Here is a 25033-nt window from a genome sequence, read left to right as displayed (position 1 = left end):
AGTGCTCTCAGATGATCTCCAGAGCAACAACAGTGCACAGTAATTATTCAGCAAGTATTTGAGGAGAACTGCAATGTTAGAGAGAATCATGAACTGCTCAGAGACCATTAATGCACAAATGCAGCAAAATTCATCAAACATATGAATGTTTACTTGGTCTTAAAAAAGAACAACAAGGACCCGAGTCTCCTCCCTGTCAATAACCCCCTGCTCAGCCAACCAGGGTAGAGACTGAGGATGGGAGACTGAGGGCTGTCACCAGAGAGCCCAAAGAATTGCCCAGGTCACTGGTGGGGATCACTGCCCGAGCACTATTTCAGCCCCACAATTTTGGGTGGACCTCCCACAGTGGGAGCTGCAGAGCACTCCCCCATAACACACACACACACCCACACCGCTCCTGGTGTTGGGAGACGAACAGGTGAAAGGACAAAAGAAGCAAGAGACAAAGAGAAAGGAGGAAGGGATGGATGGAGGAAAAGGTGAAACAAAAAGGACAAACCCTAATGACCCCAGTGATTCTAAGGGACAAAATCCCACGTGCGGAATAAAATTCTGTCTCCTTAAGCTCGTGTTTTCCGTGTCTAGAATTCAACTGTCACCAGATACATCAGACTGAACAGGTTTCAAATCTCGAGGTGGCGCTTACCTTCTAAACAGGGACAGCTGTTTTCTAGTAAAATCACTAAAAGGGAAGGAGAAAACTCAAAAGAGATTCCTCCTGGCACTCACCTACGTGAACCCGAATACTCTCTCAGTCCTCAAAGAGAGACCTGGAGAAGGAGACTTGCTGAAGCAAAGCCACAGGGGTCTCTGAGGTTTCCCTGGCCCCTCACCCCTGTCCTGCCTGGCTGATGTCAGCATCTCTCTGTGAGGTCACCACCTCCCCACCATCTTTGACCAATAGTCTGAGGTCCTGCAAAAGGGCTTTGTGATGTCACTGCCACACCCCTCCCTTGTTGTGCTAATGTGCTGCCCCTGGCCAGGCACTTTGGAAGTTTGAGCTACTCCCTGTGGATCACCCCACTCAAGGAGCGTTCGTTCTAGGAAGCAAGCCGGCTAGACAGGAAAACATCAGATGCTGCTCCCAATGCTACACTCAGTTTTTCATAAATTAGTCGACTTTATGGCCAAAGAGACCATTAGAGCAGCTAATCTGACCCCCTGCATATCACAGGCCTCCTGTATGACACAATAGCTACTTTGGGGGCAAACACATTCCAGAAAGGCATCTAGTCTTCATGAAATGACATCAAGAGATGGTGAATCCTCCACTTTCCTTGGTAGCTTGTTCCTGTGCTGAATCATCCTCGCTGTTGACTATTTGTGCCTTAGTTGTAATATGAATTTTTCTCTTTTCACCTTCCACCCGCTGGGTCTTGTTATGCCTTTCTCTGCTCGATTCAAGAGCCCTTTAATACCCAATCTTCTCTCTCCATTAAGGCACTTCAACACTTCAATGAAGTCACCTTTCAATCTTCTTTTGATAAGCTAAATAGGTTGAGCTCTTTCAATAACTCACTAGAAGGCATTTTTCTCCAGCCCTCAGAACATTTGGTGGCTCTTTGCTGCCCCAGCTCCAGTTTCACATCTTTTTCAAATGAGGACACCAAAACTGGAGGCAGTATTCCAATATCAGTCTCACTGATGCCGTGTCACCTCCTGTGACGTTATTGACATAAGCTGTAACTGTATAGATCACTGTTGCGACCACTGTTCTATATTTGCAACCAATATTGTAAGGTTGTCATGTAAGGGGTCTATGGAGATGTTATGATTGGCTGATTATAATTATGCTATATTTAGATGTGTATCATTTTTGTAGTTGATATTATGAATATTGGCTCTATGCTGCCCATATTTCATTCATGTGCTCTGCTTCCGGGGAACACCCCAGCCAGACAAGTTGGTGTCAGTTCTGCCTAGCTTGCTTGATGGCCCATTAAGGACCATCAGCTATACAATTGAGCCATTGAGAGAAGGCAGATACGCCTTGTGACTCAGCAAGGTATGCAGGGACCTGCCTATGGACAGAACTCTTAAGGTTTTTCTATGCCATGTGCTTAGGGAGATGTATTTTCCATGCCCTGGTTCCTCGCTGACCCAGAGAGAACAAAGGAACACGAAAACAAAAACCTTTCCTCACAGATTTGAAAGTAGTTTCTTCCCTTATTGGTCCTTTTAGTCATTTGCCAACTAGGTTATCTGAGCTTTTTAACCCTTTACAGGGTATTTTATGCTATATGTTTATGACACCCTGTAAATAGCAGTCTGCAGAATCTGATTCTGAGTAAGGGCGGGGTGAAGGGAAGTGGCTTCAGCAGATTTACTGAGCCTGCTCAGTGCACCATAAGTAGCAAATTCCTACAGATAGCAGTTTCTCACACTACACCTGAGGCAGCATGAGGCAGGGGCTCCATTGCCATCCAGACCCCAACCAAGAGCAGATCCCCAGGGGCTGAGAGACCCTCAGCTTCTGGGACCTTTGTGTGGAGTCTCTCTTCTGCCCACCCAGGCTGCCCCTGGGGTCCCTCTCACCCCTGGTGCCTGCAGCCCCTGGCGCCTGCAGCCCCTGGCCAGGGGCAGCAGAGCCTGGGACTGGGTCCAGCTGGAGAACGTCCCCACCTCGGATGGGCACAGAAAGTGCTTTCAGTGAAAGTCTGTCCCTGGCCCAGCCCCTCTGCGGCCACAGCAGCAGCCCAGAGCTCAGCCTGGGCTCCCAGCTCAACCTGGAGGTAGCAGCACCAGCAGTGTCTTGTACCTTACAAAGCCCAGCCTCCAGGAGCTGCCTCACAGCTCTTTTCCTTGTTTTTCCTGCCTTCCTTCCTACCATCCCCCCACTGCTCCGGCCCCTTCCTGGCTCCTTCAAGCCCAACCCGGGCTGCAGCTGCCACACTCACCAGGCCAGGGACTTTCTGAGATGGGAACTAGCCCCATCTCTGCTCCTGCTCCTGCCTCTGTGTGTCCCAGAGCCGCTGCAGGGACTGACCCACACCCAGGCTCTCACTCCTATTAGCACTCTCCAGCTACAGGAGAGTGAGCGACCCTGGGAGCAGGGAAGTGACCAAGTCTCCCTGCCAGAGGGTGAGAGAGGGGGAAGAAAGGGAAAGAGGAGAGATTGAAAGGGGATAAGGAGAAATAAGTCGGGAAAGCAGCACCCAGCTCTTTTCTACTGCATCACCCCTAAGTAAATTGCTCCTGAGCTCTGGGTAAATATCCCCCAGTGTCCAGGATCTCCCAGATCCCCCAGCCTCCCAACGCAAGGCATAGAGGCGTCTCCTTCCTGCCAGACGTGATTACAAGCAGCTGTAGGTGTCATCCTTATGCCATGATTGGAGAAAGACAGCAAAGCGTGGGAACATGCATCTGTATTTACAGTCCAATGTGACAATCCCTGCTCCAGGAGGGGTTTGTTCTCCACTCCTGCTGGATGGGCACAGAATTGGGCAGCAACAGGTTTGTGTCAGTTTTGTTACTGCCCATTCCTTAACTTAGAACAGTATGAAATGAAGAAAATGGAGATTGAATTAAATATACAGAGAAAAGTTCCAGCCGCTGTTGCTTATTGAAAGAAATGACTCCGTATCTCAGTTAAATGTTTATTAACATGAACAAATAAATCCAAGAGCACGTCACTAAGGCTAAATGACTATAGACACCACTCAGCTAAGGGTTAAACAATACAGTGATAAAGTTCAGGTCAAATCAGGAAATCAATGAGTTAACAAGGATATTGCGTTGGAATCAAGTCATCTATTTAGTCCAACCATCAGATTAATGCAGCAGAAAATCAACCCCTATAAATCCTAAAAGAGCAACCCAAGAAGGCAGGTGCACATTTAGTGATGCAGAAACCCCAATCAGAGTTTTTTACCCAGGCAGTGCAACCCAGATTTACCCAGCTGAATATTTCAATGCCAAAATCAAATTATTGCTTACATTTAGCCCACAACCTCAAAGCCAATTACAGTTTTCTCCTTATATTTCATTATTGTGTAGCTAATACTTCTCCTCACCCTCTCGCCCCAGAACACATAGAGACCTTAGAGAGACATTAGTAAAAGAAGTTCAAACTGGTCTCGCTGAACAATACATATCTGACCGCTCAATTCCTTGCAATGCTTCCATAGGTGAGGATCATGCATTCAGTCATTTCATAGGGCAGGGTTTTAAGGCAATTAAGATTTGGGGAACTATTCTTCCTAACATCTTCCCGTTGTAGATTTCAGAGGTGTTCACACCCTCACCAAGCCGCACTGTTACACCCCAATCTAACAGAAAGGCTGGGAGGTCTCCAAGTTCATAAAAAGAAACAGACAAAAAATAGAAAAAGGAATAAAGTGTTTCTAAGATAATAAGAGGTTGGATCTCGGGCTTTGGATTCACCTGGAGTAGGAACTGTAGCTGCAGTTTAGGAACCAGGTAATGGCATAGATTTCCTTTCTCTCAGGCGCAGGGAGTGACCTATGTCTCATTCTCTCTGTCTTCGATCAGGTGTTGGGATGATGAGTGAGAATGAGGAGGGGAAACCCCAGCAGGAAGATGCTGAGCAAGTAGAACCACCTGTGCTCTATTTTCACACTTTCTAATCTTTCAAAGAAGCAGGAGGCAGAGAAGTGATACAAATGCATTAGACTCAAGAGCAAAACTAAGGACAGGTCTGCACTAGGAGGGGGGATCGATCTAAGATACGCAACTTCAGCTACGGGAATAGCATAGCTGAAGTCGACGTATTTAGGTCGACTTATCTCGGCATCTTCACAGTACTGAGTCGACTGCTGCTGCTCCCCTGTCAACTCCGCTTGCGCCTCTCGCGGTGCTGGAGTACCAGAGTCAACGGGAGAGCGCTCGGGGATTGATTTATAACGTCTAGACTAGACACGATAAATCGACCCCCGATATATCAATCACTACCCGCTGATCCGGTGGGTAGCGTAGACCTGCCCTAAGAGACCAAACCACAGACTCTGGACTCAGCATTCCTGTATCCTGAAGTCTGAACTTGGAATCTGATACATTCCCTCATTGGCTACCATCATTTGCCCAGCATGGAAGTGCTTCTTGTCCAACAAGGCAGCCAGACTGGGACCCATAGGCATGGAATGGCTCTGAAGGAATCAGCTGTTTCTCTCTAACTTCATCTAACTTTGGATCCAAACGGTAAAAGACAGTTGTTCCCAATTTAATCATGGCACCCTTTAGGAGTGTGATCAATGCCACTTAACTAGGGAGCAGCATTCTAAAAATAGTTTACCTGGGCCACAGGTCACCGTAGCTTCCATCTCTGGGGTGAAAATCAACCACCACTACCTGCAATTTCTAGCTGAGTTCTTGTCAAATCTTTGACCTTATTTGGAGTAATGTTACACTTCTCTGGAGTAAAATTCTTCACCAACCGCACAACAGATCAGTAGCAATAGTGAGGTATAACTCCCCCTACTATGCCCTTTTATGTCTTTAATCTGGTGGCACAGATTTAAAATAGGAACTAAATTCAGGTATGGCTTAGAATCCCTGTAAGACACCAAAAGGCAGGTGTCTATTAAAAATAGGTATCTTTCTGCAGCTATATCACATTCAACATGGATTTCATTTTCTACACATTTGCAGCATCTCCCACGGGTGAGCTGAAGAGAAATGTCACTTCCATTTTTCCCATCTCTTCCTAGAAAGGGATTGCATTTCCCAAATAATAGGCAACATGCATCTGATTAGGAAGGAGATATCTTCAAGAGTGACCTCTTACAGGGCCTGGGCCAGAATTGCTTTGGGAGCCAAATGCATGGGTATTTTACTTAGTTCCAAGTCATTTACTAGGGAATCCTGTTCCCAGCCCTTTAGAAAAAAATACTGACCTAACCAATTGAACAACAGGGGGATTGGGATGGTGATGGGGAATAAGGGAATCCCTCTAACTTACCCTATCTTCTTCTGTTGTTACAGCAGGGGAAATGACATTTTTTCCTATCTCTGCCCTGTTCCTGCTCTTTCTTATAGTTCAATATATTTTAACTGAGGAAAATAGTAGCAAAAATATCTGCTCCCCAGCACAACCTGAAGCAACATCAGAGCAACTGAGAATGAAACAATTTGTTCCCCAAGGGAGAACTCAACGACTAACAATTGCTTTGAAATGGGGGAACAGTATAACCGTGATGCTCAGGGTTTATTTAGACTAGGAAGTGATGGAGTTTAGGTCAGGTCAAGGGGAAAGCTAATGCCAACCACTGCACCTGGGCTGCATCTGCACTACAACTATAATTGTCTTTTTACACCAAGATCACTAACTTGAGCAGCCAACGCCATGTACAGTCCTAGTGGATGTATGGAACAGGTAGTTTTTGCCTCAATGTAGCTTGTTGGGATTAAACCTCTCTCCCTCCACCTGGAGCTGATGAACATTCCTGGTTGGAGGGACACACACTCCTATGACTCAAAAGGAAAGGAGTTGATAGAAAAAAAATCAGAGGATTGACCCCAAAGAAGGGTGAGCTGCAAAAGGCAGAAGCAGGCAACTCATCTGGGGGAGCTGAGGCACCATGGTGAAGATGGTGTAAAAATCACTATGTGGGAATTAGCAAATGTGATTTAAAAAAACAAAACAAAACAAAACGTTGGCCAGCTCTAGTCAAAGGATTTATAACAGTTCACTCATGTGGATTTTGTGATGTCTAATAAGGCTTGAGCTCTGATTGAAGCTTTTCCCGCACTCAGAGCATGTGTAGAGTTTCTCTCCTGTGTGGATTCTCCTATGTGTGCTCAGGGCAGAGCTCTGACTGAAGCTTTTCCCGCACTCAGAGCACGTGTAGGGAGTCTCCCCTGTGTGGATTCTCTGATGTCTGATAAGGTGTGAGCGCCAACTGAAGCTTTTCCCACACTCACAGCATGTGTAGGGCTTCTCCCCTGTGTGGATTTTCTGATGTGTGATCAGGGCAGAGCTGTGATTGAAGCTTTTCCCGCACTCAGAGCATCCATACAGTTTCTCATCTGTGTGGATTCTCCTATGTGTACTCAGGGCAGAGCTCTGATTGAAGCTTTTCCCGCACTCAGAGCATCCATACGGTTTCTCACCTGTGTGGATTCTCCTGTGTGCACTCAGGGCAGAGCTCTGATTGAAGCTTTTCCCGCACTCAGAGCACGTGTAGGGCGTCTCCCCTGTATGGATTCTCTGATGTCTGATAAGGTGTGCGCTCCAACTGAAACTTTTCTGACACTCAGAGCACGTGTAGGGCATCTCTCCAGTGTGTATTCTACAATGTGTGATAAGCTGTGAGCTCCGACTGAAGCTTTTCCCACACTCACAGCACGTGTAGTGCATTTCGCCGGTATGGATTCTCTGATGTCTGATAAGATCTGAGCTCTGACTGAAGCTTTTCCCACACTCAGAGCATCCATACAGTTTCTCACAGGTGTGGATTCTCCTATGTGCGATAAGGTTTGACTTCTGACTGAAGCTTTTCCCGCACTCAGAGCATCCATACGGTTTCTCACCTGTGTGGATTCTCCTGTGTGCACTCAGGGCAGAGCTCTGATTGAAGTTTTTCCCGCACTCAGCGCACGTGTAGGGCATCTCTCCTGTGTGGATTCTCTGATGTCTGATAAGGTGTGAGCTCCGACTGAAGCTTTTCCCACACTCATGGCATGTGTAGCGTGTCTCTTCCAAGTTGATTCTGTTGCATGGAATAAGGTCTGAGTAGCTACTGTAGTTTTCCTCTGGCCTCTGCTGAGTCTCATAGGCTTTTGTGTTTTCTGGGAGTGCACAACTCCTGGAAACATTCCCTTTGAATCTTCCTGATAACATCCAATGTGGTTCTACTTGCACATCATCTTCCTGCTGGGGTTTCTCCTCCTCGTTCTCACGCACCATCCCATCACCGGATGGGAGACAGAGAGAATCCAGACATACGTCACTCTCTGCACCAGAAAGAAAGGAAATCTCAGAGAGAGGAATGGAAAAAGGGATGAACAAACCAAAATATGTGTGGGAGAGATCAAACTTATCAGGAACTGATTTTCCCCAAATCCTTCCACAGAGAAGAGAGGAAGGGATCAGTTCTGGGTCCTCATTGCACCATAACTCTCGGGGGAAAGCGAGATTGGGGAGCGACCTGCTGCCAGTTGTCAGTCAGAATAGGAGGGAAGCCATGAGTGACATCTGCCATAATGACTCCACATGTGCAGGGAACAATCCTGAACTTGAAGAGCTCACAGGGTCTTTGTAGGGCATCCCAAATGTTTCCTGCATTCCTAAGCAGTTGTTGAGTTGGTTTAACCAATTCCTCACCTGTGAAGGCAGCTCTCAGGAGCACTTCTTTCTCAGAGCCCTGGAGATCCAGGACCCATGGCTCTTCCCCTCGTTCCAGTTGTGAGATCACATCAGGTTTGAAAATTGGAAACCCTACTTCAGGCAAAGAAAACAAGGGAGGTTAGTGGAATTTGTGGGATACATATCACAAAGAATATTCCATGGTTTTAACCCCATCTCATTTTTAAGCAGTAACATCTGTAGCCCTCAGGATTAATCTGCTTGCATGCACAAATATATCTTTTCGTATAAGTACTGTATTGTGATAGGTTTATTAATTCATATTAAAAGTAAGTTTGGCTGTAATGCAAGAAACCCACAGGCCAAAAACCTGCATTTTAAGCTAAAGCAAAGTTAGCATATCTATAGCCTGTGCCCTTTTACCCAGAAAAGCAAAGATGACCTTTTAAACTTGTTTTTCCTATACCCAAATAAAGTGCCTATGCTTAGTTCTAAGACCCTTTACCTAGACCAATAGACAATGAAGAATGGCATAGGGGATTTTTCAAAGTTGTACCCATAGACTTAACAAGTACACCACAAGTGCGCAGATACCTGTCATCCATATGCACATACATATTAGCCTATGGATAAAGCGTACCCTAACATTTATATGGGGGAAGAGTGAAATTTGGGCATAAGAGGAAGGATTTCCGGCATTTATTTCTATAACCTACCTCACTATGGTACCCCCCAACCTCGACCTCCTCCTTCTTCACTGCACTTCACCATCTTCAACTACATATTCATGCTATCCATCTATGACAGCTATTAACCAGTAACAGGCCGCACTTACTTTCTTTTCAAACTTTAAGTTCAAAAGGGACTCGGCTAAGCTTGGCCTCTCTAAACTTTATTTTAGTTTGTGTATTAGATTATTTAGTTGAATTAAAAAGTAAATTCTAAAGTAGCTTTGACAGCTCTTCGCATTAGTTTCCTCTGCAAGAGGTGTGAAACCGGAACCGCCAGAGGGGAGGCCAACACCAGTTTATCAAAACAGGGTGTGAATATTAACCAAAGTTTGCAGCACATAATATTGTATTATCATATGTATCTCTTGGATAACAGTAATACAATTGTAACTCTGTAATTCTAACTGTTTTACAATTTACTTACTGTTTCATTGATTTTAATAAAAAGTCTTTATGACTATATCTGTCTCAGTGTGAGCTTCCTGTCATACCCCCGAAGGTGCCTTTATAAATTCTGTGGAACCTGATTCGAAACACGAACTTTTATCTTCTGCTCAAACAAACTGGCGAGCCTAAACCCACATTAATTAATATAAATGATTAAGTATTATTATTAATAAAAATTAATTACAAAAACAAATTAAATTAAGTTGGTAAATCAAATCAACATTACTAACACACCCCAAATAAGGCTACGCATCCCAAGGCCATCTTCCTTGGCTCAAAGTGGCAGGAGAGTTATTATTATAATAAATCATATTCATTACCTTAGTGTCTAAGGGCCAACTAACAGTAGGTCCCCATTTTGCTTGGCAAAGTACAAAGAATACTAGATGGCCCATGCCGTGAAGAATTTACAATAGACAAGACAGACACAGAATGGGGGAAGGGGTAGAACCCACTGTTAGAATAGAGACATTCAGGCCTGCCTGTAAAGCCTATGCTTTAAGAACTTAGGTGTATTTTTATCACTTTGTCTTTATACCCCTGTAACTAGCTAAAAGTCAAAATCTCAGTCCGTCTGTGTATGGGCCTTCTCTCACTAGGATAGTCTGAAGCCTTGTTCTTTGGCTAAGGCCTTTGGCTAAGCAGCAGGGGCAGCCATAAGCTGGGAAGCGAAGGGTCACATCCTCACATCCCAAACCAGTCACACTGACATAAGATGCTATTGGGCTGTTAGGAAGACAATCTTGTCTGAATAGTGCCCATCCCCACCAGATAAAGAAAAAGATCTTAAGATGGTTAAAGAAAACTTAGTTTGATAGCAGCCTGTCTGGCAATAAATCACTTATCAGTGGTTGTGGTTCTGAAACCCTCATTTCTGTATTGTTTTATCTTTATGGCCACCACTTTTACCTTGTTAATCAGTCTGGTTCTCTAATTGTTTCTGTCTGCTGTATAATTAATTTTTCTAGGTGTAAGTTAATTAGGGTAGTGGAATATGCTTGCTTGGAAATAGACCCAATGAACATCGCATTATCTGTGCTTCGGACTTCTGGTCTTTTGCCGTTTGCTGTCTGCGTGACAAGAACCAGGGAAGTGGAAGGGTGAAGGGAAAGCCCTCTAACAAAACTGACATGGCCTGATAAGCAAGAGGTAAGCCTTAGAGGAAGGTTTTAATACACTTTGGAACTGATCAAGGATTCCCATGAGGACTGATGGTAAATACACATTTAGACCCTTTTGTTGTTTTACAGCTTTTCCCCAGAAGGCTTAACACCTCTGGCACACTGTCATGGATCCATAGGATCTGTGTAATGCCCTGGCTTTTAAACAGTCCTGGGGAGGTGCCCCTTGAGTGTGCCAGACCCCCAAGGGGTCCCACTCTTCCACAAGGATAGGCCATGTAGCTTCAACACCTGAGACTGAGCCACTTCCTTAGTGCTCTTCTTCCACACTCCTCTCCACTTCTTCCCATTACTCTCAGCCAGCACCACCTCCCAGCACCCTGGGAGCTTCTTGTGTTCCCTCTTCATTTCTCACTACCTCCTCCCTCTCTGCTGCTTCTTAGCTCTAACCCTGCACACACCCTCCCCATATCTGGGCACCCCCAAATTATCTACTCCCCCCCCTTCTCCCCTCCCACATCTCCGTTCTCTGTGCACCGGTGGGGTCCTGAATGGAAACATTATACGCGCTCCTATCAAAAGAGGAGCTCATCTGACTGTCACACAAGCCATGCATGAGTCATACACCTATTTACTCAATTTAGAATGCTACAGGTGGTGTATTTTCCTCTTAAAAGGAGGAAAAGGCATGAAAGCTACAGTTAGTAATATAGTTATTAATGTAGCCAATAAGGGTACATTAAATGCAATTTTAAAATGACTGACGGCACCAAAAGGATACATGTCCAAAAATGATACTAGTGGGTGGGAGATAAGGCAAAAAAAGGGAGGTAAGGAAACTTGTCAAAACGTGTATGCTGAATAAATGTATAAAGTTATTATTACTCAGGTTCTTTAGAGACCCCACAGCTTCTAGTAACCGAGGGGACAGGACTCCTTACCCAGCAAGGTCACTGTCTCATAGTTCTCCTGCATGACATCCCTGTAGAGGGCTCTCTGAGTGGGGTCCAGCAGAGCCCACTCTTCCCTGGTGAAATACACAGCCACCTCCTCGAAGGTCACCGGCCCCTGAATGAGAAAGGGTCCAACACTCAGTACCTGCTGCCCCACTCACAACCCCACTATTCACGGAACAGCAGTGCCAGGTAAATGGAAGCTCCAGGAGGCACATGTTAACAGAGTCCCATCTCCACCTTGCTTAGAGCAGCCAGGAGGCATCAGAGGGCAGAAAGAGAGAACCTTTGTGTCTCCCAGCTGACAGCTGGAGGCAGGGTCTTCACATTTATCACATACCTACTAGCCAGGGCTTGATATAGGAGATGGGGCTGCCTCTGGACCGTACTGGTGGCTCCCTGGTAGGAATCCCAACACTCTCCAAATAAAATATATGGAAGAAAGGGGAAGTCAACAGTAAAGAATGTAAGTTAGAAAGTCAGAATTGTAGAAAATTGGTAAGGGAAGCTATCAGAAATCAATGACCAATCAATGAAAATAAGAAGGAAGTTTTTAAAAAGTATATTAAGTACAAAATTAATCCTAACAACGGTAGTGGTAAATTACTAGATGGAAATGGCAGAATTATCAAAATAATGCAAAAGAGGTAAACGAGTTCAAAAAATATTTCTCTCCTGGATTTGGAGAAAAACAGATGATGTAAACTCATATCATAAAATGTTGATGACAACAGTCTTTCCATCCCAACAATAACTCCCGTGAAGGAGAAATAGAGCTAAGGAACAGGTTTGAAGGTTTGGAGAATGAGGAAGGGGTACAGCAGGTGGTAGCTGACGGTGGGAGGGCAAGGAAGAAGAGAAGAGCGGCTAGTCCGATAGAAGGAGGGGAGGAGTCGATGGAGACAGCACCAACTTTGGGCCCCGGGAGGATGCAGGATGGCTTAAGGGGGACTACAAGGGATGATAGGAATGGAAGGAGCTTGCAACCAGGGGGAACGGGGGCTAGGTTAGAGGACCGCACTGTCACCAGGCAAAGGCAGGTCTACGTGATTGGGGATTCCATACTGAGAAGGTTGGACAGGTCTGTGACCAGGGCCGATCCAGAGAACAGAAGGGTGTGCTGTCTACCGGGCGCTAAAATACGGGATGTGGACCTGCAGTTGAAAAGGATCCTAAAAGGAGCAGGTAAGAACCCGTTGATCATCCTTCACGTAGGAACGAATGACATGGCTAGATTCTCGCTGGAGAGAATCAAGGGAGACTATGCCAGGCTGGGTAAGACGCTCAAGGAAATTGAGGCTCAGGTGATCTTCAGTGGGATTCTACCTGTCCCTAGGGAAGGGCGACAAAGGGGTGACAGGATTGTGATGATAAATAGTTGGCTCAGGGAGTGGTGCTATAAGGAGGGCTTTGGGATGTATGGGCACTGGGAGGCTTTCGGCGACAGAGAACTGTTCTCACGGGATGGGCTCCACCTGAGTAGGGAAGGAAATAGACTTCTAGGAGGGAGGCTGGCTCATCTGATCAAAAGAGCTTTAAACTAGGTATTGGGGGGAGACGGTTGGGAGATGTCCAGGCACTCTCCACGCCAAATTTAAACATTGAGAGGGAGGACAACAGGATAAGAATGGATATAGCCAGAGGGAGGGGTTTGGACATAAGGAAGAGGGGGGGGATGGATACTAGACCAATAGATCATACTGGTGGTACTGTGTCCCTACCAAATTGGGTAACAAAGGTGAGAGAAGCCAAACAGCAAAAATTAGGATGTTTGTTCACCAATGCGAGAAGCCTAGGTAACAAAATGGAGGAATTGGAGCTCCTGGTCCGAGAATTGAAACCGGATATCGTAGGAATAACCGAAACATGGTGGAACGGTAGTCATGACTGGAGTACAGGTATGGAAGGGTATGTGTTGTTTAGGAAAGACCGAAACAAAGGTAAAGGTGGGGGAGTAGCATTGTATGTCAATAATGAGGTAAACTGTAATGAAATAACTAGTAATGGAATGGATAATACGGAGTCTGTTTGGGCAATGGTCACATTAGGGAAGAAAACTACTAGAGCCTCCCCTGGGATAGTGATTGGGGTGTGCTATAGACCGCCGGGATCTAGCCTGGATATGGATAGAGAACTCTTTAATGTTTTAAAGGAGGTAAATACTAATAGGAACTGTATGATCATGGGAGACTTTAACTTCCTGGATATAGATTGGGGAACAAATGCTAGTAATAATAATAGGGCTCAGCTTTTCCTAGACGTGATAGCTGATGAATTCCTTCATCAAGTAGTAGCTGAACCGACGAGGGGAGATGCCACTTTAGATTTGGTTTTGGTGAGTAGTGAGGACCTTGTTGAGGAAATGGTTGTAGGGGACAACCTTGGCTCGAGTGATCATGAGCTAATTCGGTTCAAAATAAATGGAAGGATAAACAAATTTGCATCTGAGACTAAGGTTTACGATTTCAAAAGGGCTAACTTTACTAAATTAAGGCGACTAGTTAGGGAAGTGGATTGGACTAACATATTTAGGGATCTAAAGGAGGAAGATGCCTGGGATTATTTCAGGTTGAAGTTGCAGGAGCTGTCAGAGGCCTGTATCCTGAGAAAGGGAAAACGGTCCTTAGGTAGCAGTTTTAGACCGAGCTGGATGAGCAAGCGTCTCAGAGGGGTGATTAAGAAAAAACAGAAAGCATACAAGGAGTGGAAGATGGGAGGGATCAGCAAAGAAACCTACCTTATTGAGGTCAGAGGGTGTAGGGATGCAGTGAGAAAGGCCAAAAGCCGGGTAGAGATGGACCTTGCGAAGGGAATTAAAACCAATAGTAAAAGGTTTTTTAGCCATATAAATAGGAAGAAAACCAAGAAAGAAGAAGTGGGACCGCTTAAAACTGTAAACGGAGTGGAGATTAAGGATAAGCTAGGCATGGCACAATATCTAAACGAATATTTTGCCTCGATCTTTAATGAGGCTAATGAAGGGCTTAGGAATAGTGGCAGAGTGATGGGAATGAAGGTGCGGAGTTGGAAATTACAGTATCCGAGGTAGAAGCCAAACTTGAACAGCTTAACGGTAGTAAATCAGGTGGCCCGGATAATCTTCATCCTAGAATATTAAAGGAATTGGCGAGTGAAATTGCAAGCCCGTTAGCGATAATTTTTAACGAATTTCTAAACTCGGGGGTTGTACCGTTTGACTGGAGATTAGCTAATATAGTTCCTATTTTCAAGAAGGGGAAAAAAAGTGACCCGGGTAACTACAGGCCTGTTAGTTTAACATCTGTACTATGTAAAGTCATGGAAAAAATATTAAAGGAGAGAGTAGTTACGGACCTTGAGGTCAATGGCAATTGGGACAAATTACAACATGGTTTTACGAAAGGTAGATCGTGCCAAACCAACCTGATCTCCTTCTTTGAGAAAGTAACAGATTTTTTAGACAAGGGAAATGCGGTGGATCTAATATATCTTGATTTCAGTAAGGCGTTTGATACGGTACCACATGAAGAATTACTGGTTAAATTGGAAAAGATGGGGATCGAAATGAAAATCCAGAGGTGGATAAGGAACTGGTTAAAGGGGAGACTGCAGCAGGTCGTATTGAAAGGTGATCTGTCGGGTTGGAGGGAGGTTACCAGTGGAGTTCCTCAAGGTTCGGTTTTGGGTCCGATCTTATTCAATCTATTTATCACTGACCTTGGAACCAAAAGTAGGAGTGGGCTGATAAAGTTTGCGGATGACACGAAGTTGGGAGGTATTGCCAATTCAGAGAAGGATCGGGATATCCTCCAGGGAGATTTGGATGACCTTGTAAACTGGAGTATTAGTAATAGGATGAAATTCAATAGTGAGAAGTGTAAGGTTATGCATTTAGGGATGACTAACAGGAATTTTAGTTATAAGCTGGGGACGCACCAGTTGGAAGTAACGGAAGAGGAGAAGGACCTCAGAGTCCTGGTTGATCGCAGGATGACTATGAGTCGGCAATGTGATGTGGCCGTTAAAAAAGCTAATGCGGTCTTGGGATGCATTAGGCGAGGTATTTCTAGTAGAGATACGGAGGTGCTAGTCCCGTTATACAAGGCGTTGGTGAGACCTCATTTGGAGTACTGTGTGCAGTTTTGGTCTCCCATGTTTAAGAAGGATGAATTCAAACTGGAACGGGTACAAAGAAGGGCCACTAGAATGATCCGAGGAATGGAAAGCCTGTCGTATGAAAGGAGACTTGAGGAGCTCGGTTTGTTTTCCTTAACCAAAAGAAGGTTGAGAGGAGATATGATTGCTCTCTTTAAATATATCAGAGGGATAAATACCAGGGAGGGAGAGGAATTATTTCAGCTCAGTACTAATGTGGACATGAGAACAAATGGATATAAATTGGCAGTCGGGAAGTTTAGGCTTGAAATTAGACGAAGGTTTCTAACCATCAGGGGAGTGAAATTCTGGAACAGCCTACCGAGGGAAACAGTGGGGGCGAAGGACCTCTCTGGCTTTAAGATTAAACTTGATAAGTTTATGGAGGGAATGGTTTGATAGGATAACGTGATTTAGTCAATAGGTCAATAACGTGCCACCACTGGTAATTAGTACTGAGGGTCAATGTTGGGATATTGAAAGTCTTTTTCCTGAGTGTCTGGCTGGAGAGTCTTGCCCGCATGCTTGGGGTTCAGCTGATCGCCATATTTGGGGTCAGGAAGGAATTTTCCTCCAGGGTAGATTGGCAGTGGCCCTGGAGGTTTTTCGCATTCCTCCACAGCATGGGGCAGGGGTCGCTTGCTGGAGGATTATCTGCTACTTGAAGTCTTTAAATCAGGATTTGGGGACTTCAACAGCTGAGTCAAGGGAGAGAATTATTTCAGGAGTGGGTGGGTCAGCTTTTGTGGCCTGCATCTTGCGGGAGGTCAGACTAGATGATCATAATGGTCCCTTCTGATCTTAAGTTCTATGATTCTATGAACTCACGAGGATGTTAAACAGCACCTATTACAGTTAGACAGGTTTAAAGAAGCAGGTCCAGATAACTTGTATACAAGAGTTTTGAAAGACCTGGTGGAGGACTGTTAATGTTGATTTTAATTAGGACTTGGAACACTGGGGAAATTCCAGGAGACTGGAATAAAGCTAATGCTCTGCCAATATTTAAAAAGTGTAAAAGAGATGACCCAGCTAATTACAAGAGTGTTAGTCCGATACTGGGCAAGATAATGGAGCAGTGAATATGGATTTAATTAATAAAGAATTAAAGGAGGGTAATATTATTAGTACCAATTAACAAAGGTTCAGAGACAACAGATCCAATCAAACTAACTGGATATCCTTATTGGATGAGATAAAAAGTTTGGTTGCAACTAATAGTATTGATGTAATATACAAAGACTTCTGTAAGGTTTATGACTTGATTCAGCACAACATTTTGACTAGAAAACTAGAAAGATACAAAATAAACACAGCATACATTAAACAGATTAAAAACCATGCTTGAGTAGATTTCTTTCTAGGGGTTTCCCACAAGGATTGGTTCTTGGCCCTGTGCTATTTAACATTCTTTTCAATGACCTGGAAGAGAATATAAAATCCATCACTGATAAAGTTTGCAGTTTCCAGAAAGATTGGGGTTGGTGGTAACTAATGAAGTGTCAGTAGGTTCAGGCTTCAGCACTGGGAGTCTGGGAAGTTTTCCCAGCCCTAGCTAGAGGGTTACTTCCTGTTCCACAAAGAGGGGAAGTTCCATTCCCAACTCCTGTGCCTTGAAATTAGGCCCTGACACTACATCCCACATTCAGCATAGTGGCATGATTATCAAATGATTAGGACAGAATTAAGATGCATTTTGTGCAAGACGTGTCATGTTCAGTGTCATTGGAAAAGTTATGACTGGCTGAATATGACTGTCCTATTGTGTGCATGTATCATGTTCGTATCTGAAGTTAAAGATACTGACTATGTATCTGTATTTCAAAAGTGCTTACTCTGGGTAACACCCACAACGAGCCTTTCAGGTACAACAAAGAAGCCAGACAGTGTTGATGGCTCATCAACAAAGACAATGGACCTTCCTCTGAATGTTTCAGCCAGCCTATTAGTCATGGATACTATGAATCAGCAGGGCATGTGACCAGACCACATGACAGTAAACTCCATATTGGTACCTGTATTTTTCAACAAACTAGACTGGGAACTGAGTTTGGAACAAAGGGTTCCTACCACATGGAAAAGCTACATCAGGGGTGTGTGTGACCATCTCTTGCCCTCATTCCGCACACAAGAAAACTCATGGAAACACCTCAGGAACAAAGACTGAACTGGGGGAAGTGCTGGTCCCAGGGTAAAGGGATTTCTAGCTTGTGTATGAAAACTTGGTGTACTGCTTGTATCATCGGTTAGGGTGGGAAATTGCTAATTAAAATTATTTCCAGATAGTACATCAGGCTTAGTTTGAGGTTTTGGTTATTTGTTAAGTAATCTGCTTTGATCTGTTTGCTACCACTTATCGCTGGAAAATTGGCTTTTGTCTTCTATCTGTCCTTGAGTGGCTTAGGTAAAGCACTCAGGTAGCTTAGTTGGATGCATGGCACCACCTGCTGTCGTGTTGGCTGATAACAGGGCCTGGAGAGGCTCGCTGAATCTCCAGCAAAGCAGTGCGAGAAGGGCCAGCCCAGTTTGAGGGTTAGAGGGCACAGCAGTCCCCAGAAGCCCCACAGACTGCACCCCGGGGTGACAACCCATCACACCCTATAATACACAAGTCTCAGCAAGTCTGTCACATCCTTTCCCCCCCATTCCGCACCCTAGATAGTTCCTGCCTCCCACTACCTCTAGCAGCTCCCACCCTCCTATGCATTTACTTCTCCTCTCCCTTACCTGAGCCAGCTCCATTGCAGCCATTTCCTTCCCACTGGGAGGAGGGGATGATTTGGAGCGAAACGTGGACATTATTCTGTAGCCTGCCAGGGCGAGAAGGACAATATGAGAATTCAGGCAGAGTTTCTGTCCTTTCCACATGTCGATTCCCCCCAGGATTTTTCCCTGGTAATGGACGTTCTAGGTTCTGCCACACTGTGAAGCAGAGTGACCTTATTCCAGTACAGGCCTAGCCCCCTCCCACCAGGGTGTAACCCTCTGAGAAATGGTGACACCATCCCAGTAGCAGAGTCTCTCTGTTATACTTTTAAAGTTTGTGGATGATACCAAGCTGGGATGGGTTGCAAGTACTTTGGAGGACAGAATTAAAATTAAAAATCATCTGGACAAACTGGAGAAATGATCTGAAGTATATAGGATGAAATTCAATAAGGACAAATCCAAAGTACTCCACTTAGGAAGGAACAATCAGTTGCACACATACAAGACAGGAAATGACGGCCTAGGAAGCAGTACTGCAGAAACGGATCTGGGAGTCATGGTGGATCACAAGCAAAATATGAGTCAACAGTGTTACACTGTTGCAAAAAAAGCAAGTACAATTCTGAGATGTATTAGCAGCAGTATTGTAAGCAAGACACGAGAAGTAATTCTTCTGCTCTACTCCGCACTGATTAGGCCTCAACTGGACTAGTGTGTCCAGTTCTGGGCCCCACATTTCAGAAAAGATGTGGACAAATTGGAGAAAGTCCAGAGAAGAGCAACAAAAATGATTAAAGGTCTAGAAAACATGACCTATGAGGGAAGATTGAAAAAAGTGGGTTTGTTTAGTCTGGAGAAGATACGATCAGCTTTCAAGTACATAAAAGTTTGTTTCAAGGAGCAGGGAGAAACATTGTTCTTCTTAACCTCTGCAGACAGGACAAGAAGCAATGGGCTTAAATTGCAGCAAGGAAGGTTTAGGTTGGACATTAGGAAAAACTCCGTCAGAGTGGTTAAGCACTAGAATAAATTGCCTAGGGGGGTTGTGGAATCTCCATCATTGGGGATTTTTAAGAGCAGGCTGGACAAACACCTCTCAGGGATGGTCTAGATCGGAGTGGCCAACATGTGGCACTTTAAAATTTAATATGCGGCTCCTTGTACAGGTACCAACTCTGGGGTTGGAGGTACAGGCACCAACTTTCCAATGTGCTGGGTGTGTTCACTGCTCAGCTACAGGCCCTTCCCCCACTCCACCCCTTCCCACCCACTCTCCTGAGCCTGCAGTGCCCTCGCTCCACTCCCCCCCCCGCCCCGAGTATCTTGCATAGCGTGAACAGCTGATCGGGAGATGCGAGGAGGGAGGGGGAGGTGCTGATTACTCTGGTTTCCCATGGGTGGGAGCTGATGGGGGGCTGCTGACATATTACTGTGATTCTTTGGCAATGTACACTGGTAAATTCTGGCTCCTTCTCAGGCTCAGTTTGGCCGCTCCTGGTCTAGATAATACTTTGTCCTGCCTTGAGTGCAGGGGACTGGACTAGCTACCTCTCGAGGTCCCTTCCAGTTCTGTGATTCTATGAACCAAAGGCCAGAGACGAGCAGAATCAAAGGAGTCACTCGGGGGATCCTCCCTGTCATTGTCCCCAAGGCAGCTGTCTCAGGTTAACTAAGTTATTTGATGCTCCAGCCTTTATACAGTCTCTCCTGGGAGTGCCCCTTTCATGGGCTGGGGCTAGTTTTAGCTTTTTGGGAAGCGTGACCCCGGCGGCTCTGAGACTGGGCCTTCTTGCCTCAGCACATCTTGTTTCTTTCTGTGGTTCCCCAGTGAGTCCAAATGAATAGATACTCCTCATAGAGACTGTGAGCATAAGAACGTGTTTAGACTTTACTGAATGCTTGTGAGTTGCTGCCTGGGTTAACATCTGACTAGTTGCATTGTGAGCCTCTGTGGCTCTGTAAATCACCAGACAGGAGAGAGACTTTACCTATGCGAAGGGCTGATTGGCAACAGAATGCATTACACCCTGCCTGGCAGGAAAGGTCCATCAATACCAGACAGACAATCACAGGATGTTAAAGAAGACAAAAGAGTGTTGTTGTGCTCTTGACCTCCCATTAGCTGAGTTTGCAGCTCAGAGCACATGGCAGGAAGGGGATGAAAAACCCCATACAGAGGGAACTGATGATCTGTATCCTGCTTGGACTCTGGGGGGCAAAGTTTCTAGGCATAAGCAAGAGATCCCCAGCTGCTTAGCCGGGGTTAATCCTAAAGAATATGTAGAGCTTGCTTATTATAGAAGCTTCTATTACCTTTGAAATTTAAGACTGCAACTCATCTGCATCTATAGGATTACCTGCTTTAACTTTGTAAACAACTCTCGATTCCTTTTAAATAAATCTTAATACAGGTTATGACAGGACTGGCTACAAGTGTTGTCTTTGTTGGAAGATCTAAGATTCAATTGACCTAAGGAAGTGACTGGTCCTTTGAGACTGGCAGTAACCTGAACATTACTGTGATTCGTGGTGTAAGGCAGTGGTTCTCAACTAAGGGTCTGGGGCCCCCTGGAGGGCCATGACCAGGTTTCAGGGGGGCTGCCAAGCAAGGCCAGCATTAGACTCGCTGAGGCCCAGGTCAGAAAGCTAAAGTCCCAGCGCATGGGGCTGAAGTCAGGGCCTCTGAGCCCCACCACCCGGGGCTAAAGCCAAAGCCTGAGCGATGTAGCTTTGTGGGGGCCGCAGGCAGTTTCCCTGCTTGCTGCCCCCTAACACCAGCCCTGGCTTTTATATGCAAAAAACCAGTTACTGTGGCCCACCTGGGCAGTGGAGTTTTTATAGCATGTTGGGGGTGTAAGGGACCATCTGTCATAAAGGTGAGCTCACCTGTGTGGTGTGATATATGAGATCACCCAAAGGGACTGTCTGTGATTCCATGTTAATGCTGTTACAGAGCCTGAAGCATTTACACTGGATTCTTGGTTGGTGAAATCTCCATACAGACCTCACACCCAATTTGGGGTTTGTTCCCTGCTTCTCACCAGTCTGCCTGAGGCTGGTGCTCGTGCTCTCGAGTCACTGGAGACAGCGTCACAGAGACTTACGGGCACAACGCCACCAGCAGCAATTTGCAGCAGTGCAGAGCAGGCTTTACAGTGACTCAGGGTGGGCCAAATGGTCCATGGACTCAGCCAAGCCCCAGTTCTCCTCCAGTGCACGTCAGCATCCCGGCAACCTTCTAGGGGGTCAAGGCTGCCGCCCCTTCAGTGACGGTGGATCCCCAGCAAAGCATCACCCGTGCCAGGCATTGTGGTGGCAGAGAGGGGAAGGGGAGGGAGTGGGAACAGCACCCTCAAGGGCGATGCTGCCAGTGGGTTGCCCCATCACATCAGGCATGGGGCTGATAGGGGGCCATTCCCTGGGTCTGGGAGCCTGTGAAGGGCTATATAAACCCCACACTGGCACAGAAGGGGTTAAACTGCTGCTTTAGTCTGGACTGGCCCAGCCCCTCCACCCCTGCAAACCATGCCAGGACTGGAGCAGGAGTTAACAGGAGAGACCTGCTCTACTCAGAGGGGAGCCGTCCTGGGAAGGGAACAGTCTGTGGAGCATCTCCAGCCCCAAACCGAGGGCTGGCAGCATTCGGGGCTCTGGCCTTCACTGAGGGAGGGTGGGGATCCCCGGAGCTCAAAGGGGGAACAGGCTGAAACTTGCGCTGGAGACCCAGTAAACTCTGAAGGGGACTGAGACACTCCCAGGGCCCCCAGAAGTAAGAGAGGCCCATATCCTGAAGGGACCTGTCCACATTCCCCTCCCCTCCACAGTTTCTTTTTTTTCCATTCCTTTATTTACCCTTGTTTGCCGAGTCAGCTCTTTTGCTGTTTTGCCTGGTGCCCCGAGAGGAAGAAAGTGCCCCTAGGCCTCAGGCAGAGGGTAGAGCCCTGACACACTAGAAGGATGTGCCCCATAGCACCCCTGGGGCAATGGGAATCACAGAGCTGCACCCCAGAAGGCCTGAGGCCCAGCGGTTTGGCACCAGTTTGACAGGCTGGATGACCTCTCCCTGGGGGCTGCCAGCAGCCTGGCAAATGGAGTAGCTATGGGGTGGCCTGGGGAGCAGGAAACGGGGCAACATCCCAGACAGCACACCGAGAAGGGAAATGGAGAGGGGATATGGGGCACTGCAGTGAACTCAGCACCCGTCCTGAAGGCCACTGGCAGAAAGTTGTCCTCTCCCTGGCCTACTGGGGGGGGTCAGACAGTGACACTGAGATCCCTTGGCAAAGGGTCACGTGGTCTTTGCCAGCAGTTCTCACCTGAGACCTGACAAACCCACCACACCAAACATCTCTTGGAGGATGATCCTGTGAGGTGTCTACAGAAAGCTCATAACTGGTCAAGACAATGATTGAGAGATTAATGTGCTAAGAGAGGGGTGGAGATTTTGGACAAGAATAACTAATACACACACATATCATTCTTAATGTATTTTCATCTTCTAATTCCCATAACCCACTAATTATCCCTGGCTGCCCCCGGCAGTCTGGGGAGAGAGTACTAGTAAACTCTTGTGGCCAGTGTAGAACCGAAGGCACAAGGATCTTTCAGTGACTGGCTCAAAAAGCCACCCAGAGTGAAATTCACTTCATTGGATAAATCCCTAGTTTCTGGGCTCTGCAGAGGGGTGGGGAGGTGAATTCCATTCGTGGACACAGAGCCACTTCCCATCCTCACCCTGATCTCAAACACAACCCCAACCTTCCCCTGCCGTAATGGACCCACTTGATGCCACCAGAGCCATCTGCCATGGGACCTACATGGAAGAATTAAGGTTGGGTGCCTTAGCTGTGAATTTCCATACCTTAGTGTAATTGTGACTGCTGTTAGGTGGGTTTGGCAAAAATAATTTTGTCTATTTCTTCTTTTTAATTTCAATTCATGATATCAATAGTTATTTTAAAGACCTTTTTAATGTTTAGAATTTCAATGTTCAGAGCTGTGGGAAGTTATGGGGATCGTCAGACAACAATTATTTAATTACAGGCAATATTGAGATTTGAAAAGCCAAATCTTTATAACTGTTCAAACACAATTGTCAATGTCACATGCAAACTATACAGTGTAAATATTTTTAAATCAAACTCGACTTTCTCCAGAAGCATTTCTGTATTATACCTATATAAATATTTTTTCATCTGTGTGTGTAAGTTAGTACTTGTGGCACCTTAGAGACTAACAAATTTATTTGAGCATAAGCTTTTGTGGGCTACAGCCCATTTCATCAGATGCATAAAATGGAACATATAGTAAGAAGATATATACACATACAGAAGAAGAAAAGGTGGAAGTTGTCATACCAACTCTAAGAGGCTAATTAATTAAGATGAGCTATTATCAGCAGGGAAAAAAAACGTTTGTAGTGATAATCAAGATGGCCCATTTCAGACAGTTGACAAGAGGTGTGAGGATAATTACTGTAATTTATTAATAAAAACCCAGTCCTTTCAAGCATACTTTTAAGTAATGAAGTACTTTAATTCTTTCACATTCTAGACTGTAATGCTTGCTGAGGATAATTACACCCTCTCTGTGATGTATTTTACTCTCAGTATCATAACCCCATCGTGATGTAGCTCCTGTCTAGGAGCTCTCCTGAGGCCAGTGGCATATGATCAGAAGGTGACACTCTGACACATGAGCAGAGACACATGGGGGAAGGTGGAGGATGAGGTAACATGGAGGCTACCAGGGCTGAACATGAGAGTGCAAAGCAAACCCCCTCTCAGCCTCTCCTCTCTCCCATCTCCCAGAGTGAGCGACTCTGATAAATCATTCCCTGAAATTTAAATAGCCCCAGTATGTGGGACAGTGATTAACGCAGGTGCCTTGGGTGCTGCAGCACCAACCCCCTGCCTGGATGAGGGGTATGAAGAACTGCAGTAGAAACGAGTTAGGCTGGGAGAGGGCACAGCTGATGTGTGATTGGGAGCGGAGTTGACCAAGAGGCCAGAACTCATGGGAGGGTTGGGAGAAGAAGTCAACAGGACTGGGTAGAGGAACTCCTGTGTATTTTCCCATTGACTATCCTGCCATGTATTTAATTTAGAAACTTTTCATTCACATTTAAATACATTGGAGCTAAGCTGGGATGATGCATTTTCACTTACAGTGGTATAGTTTTAAATGGGCGCTTAATCAGATGCTCATGCAACACAAAGCAGTCAATAATCGGTGTGCTTTCATTAATTAACTTGACTGTGTGCTGTGCATCACTTTTAAAAAAAAGATGCTGTGAGGGAGTGTCAAAATTTTAGCCATTAAGAAATGGTAAGTAGGTGTCAATTCATTTCTCATGCATTTATCTCACAATTTTAATTTCAGTTTTGAATCAGTAATAATACCATGTTGTTTTAATAGCAGTAGGGTCCATTTCTATAATTGTTTGCAAGATTTCACTGGATATTGTGAACCAGCCGTCTTCACCTTTTATTTTAAGATTCCTAAATACAACCCAGCGCACCACTCCTGAAAGACTGCAAGCTCTGGAAGGTGACATGCTCCTTAGAGAGCAAACATCTGACAAGCCCTTTCGCCCTGGCTCTTTGACATTGCTTTATCTGCTCCACCAGAAAATGCTACAGGGAACCAGGGAATTACAGCAGACCTTCACTA

At 45.6% G+C, this 25033-nt stretch overlaps 2 protein-coding genes across 2 annotated transcripts in view; one reads left to right on the top strand and one right to left on the bottom strand.

The window, feature by feature from the left end:
* Window positions 1-7448, bottom strand: part of LOC123356240 (zinc finger protein 850-like) — a 170679-nt gene extending 163231 nt beyond the window's left edge. Inside the window, exons 1-2 of the mRNA XM_044999295.1 lie at window positions 6688-7448; window positions 5003-5009 (exon numbers count right to left, since the gene is read on the bottom strand). Of these exons, the coding sequence (XP_044855230.1) occupies window positions 5003-5009; window positions 6688-7318 (638 nt within the window). The 5' untranslated portion in view covers window positions 7319-7448. The remainder of the gene's footprint in view (window positions 1-5002; window positions 5010-6687) is intronic.
* LOC123356251 (zinc finger protein 850-like) overlaps window positions 1-25033 on the top strand; it is a 72095-nt gene that overhangs the window by 26270 nt on the left and 20792 nt on the right. The gene's annotated exons all lie outside the window — the stretch shown is intronic.

Source organism: Mauremys mutica, chromosome 1 (genome assembly GCF_020497125.1).
Source record: "Mauremys mutica isolate MM-2020 ecotype Southern chromosome 1, ASM2049712v1, whole genome shotgun sequence".
Classification (NCBI taxonomy): domain Eukaryota; kingdom Metazoa; phylum Chordata; order Testudines; family Geoemydidae; genus Mauremys; species Mauremys mutica.
Note: the sequence above shows the minus strand (reverse complement) of the source record. Positions and strands in the feature narration are given on the sequence as shown.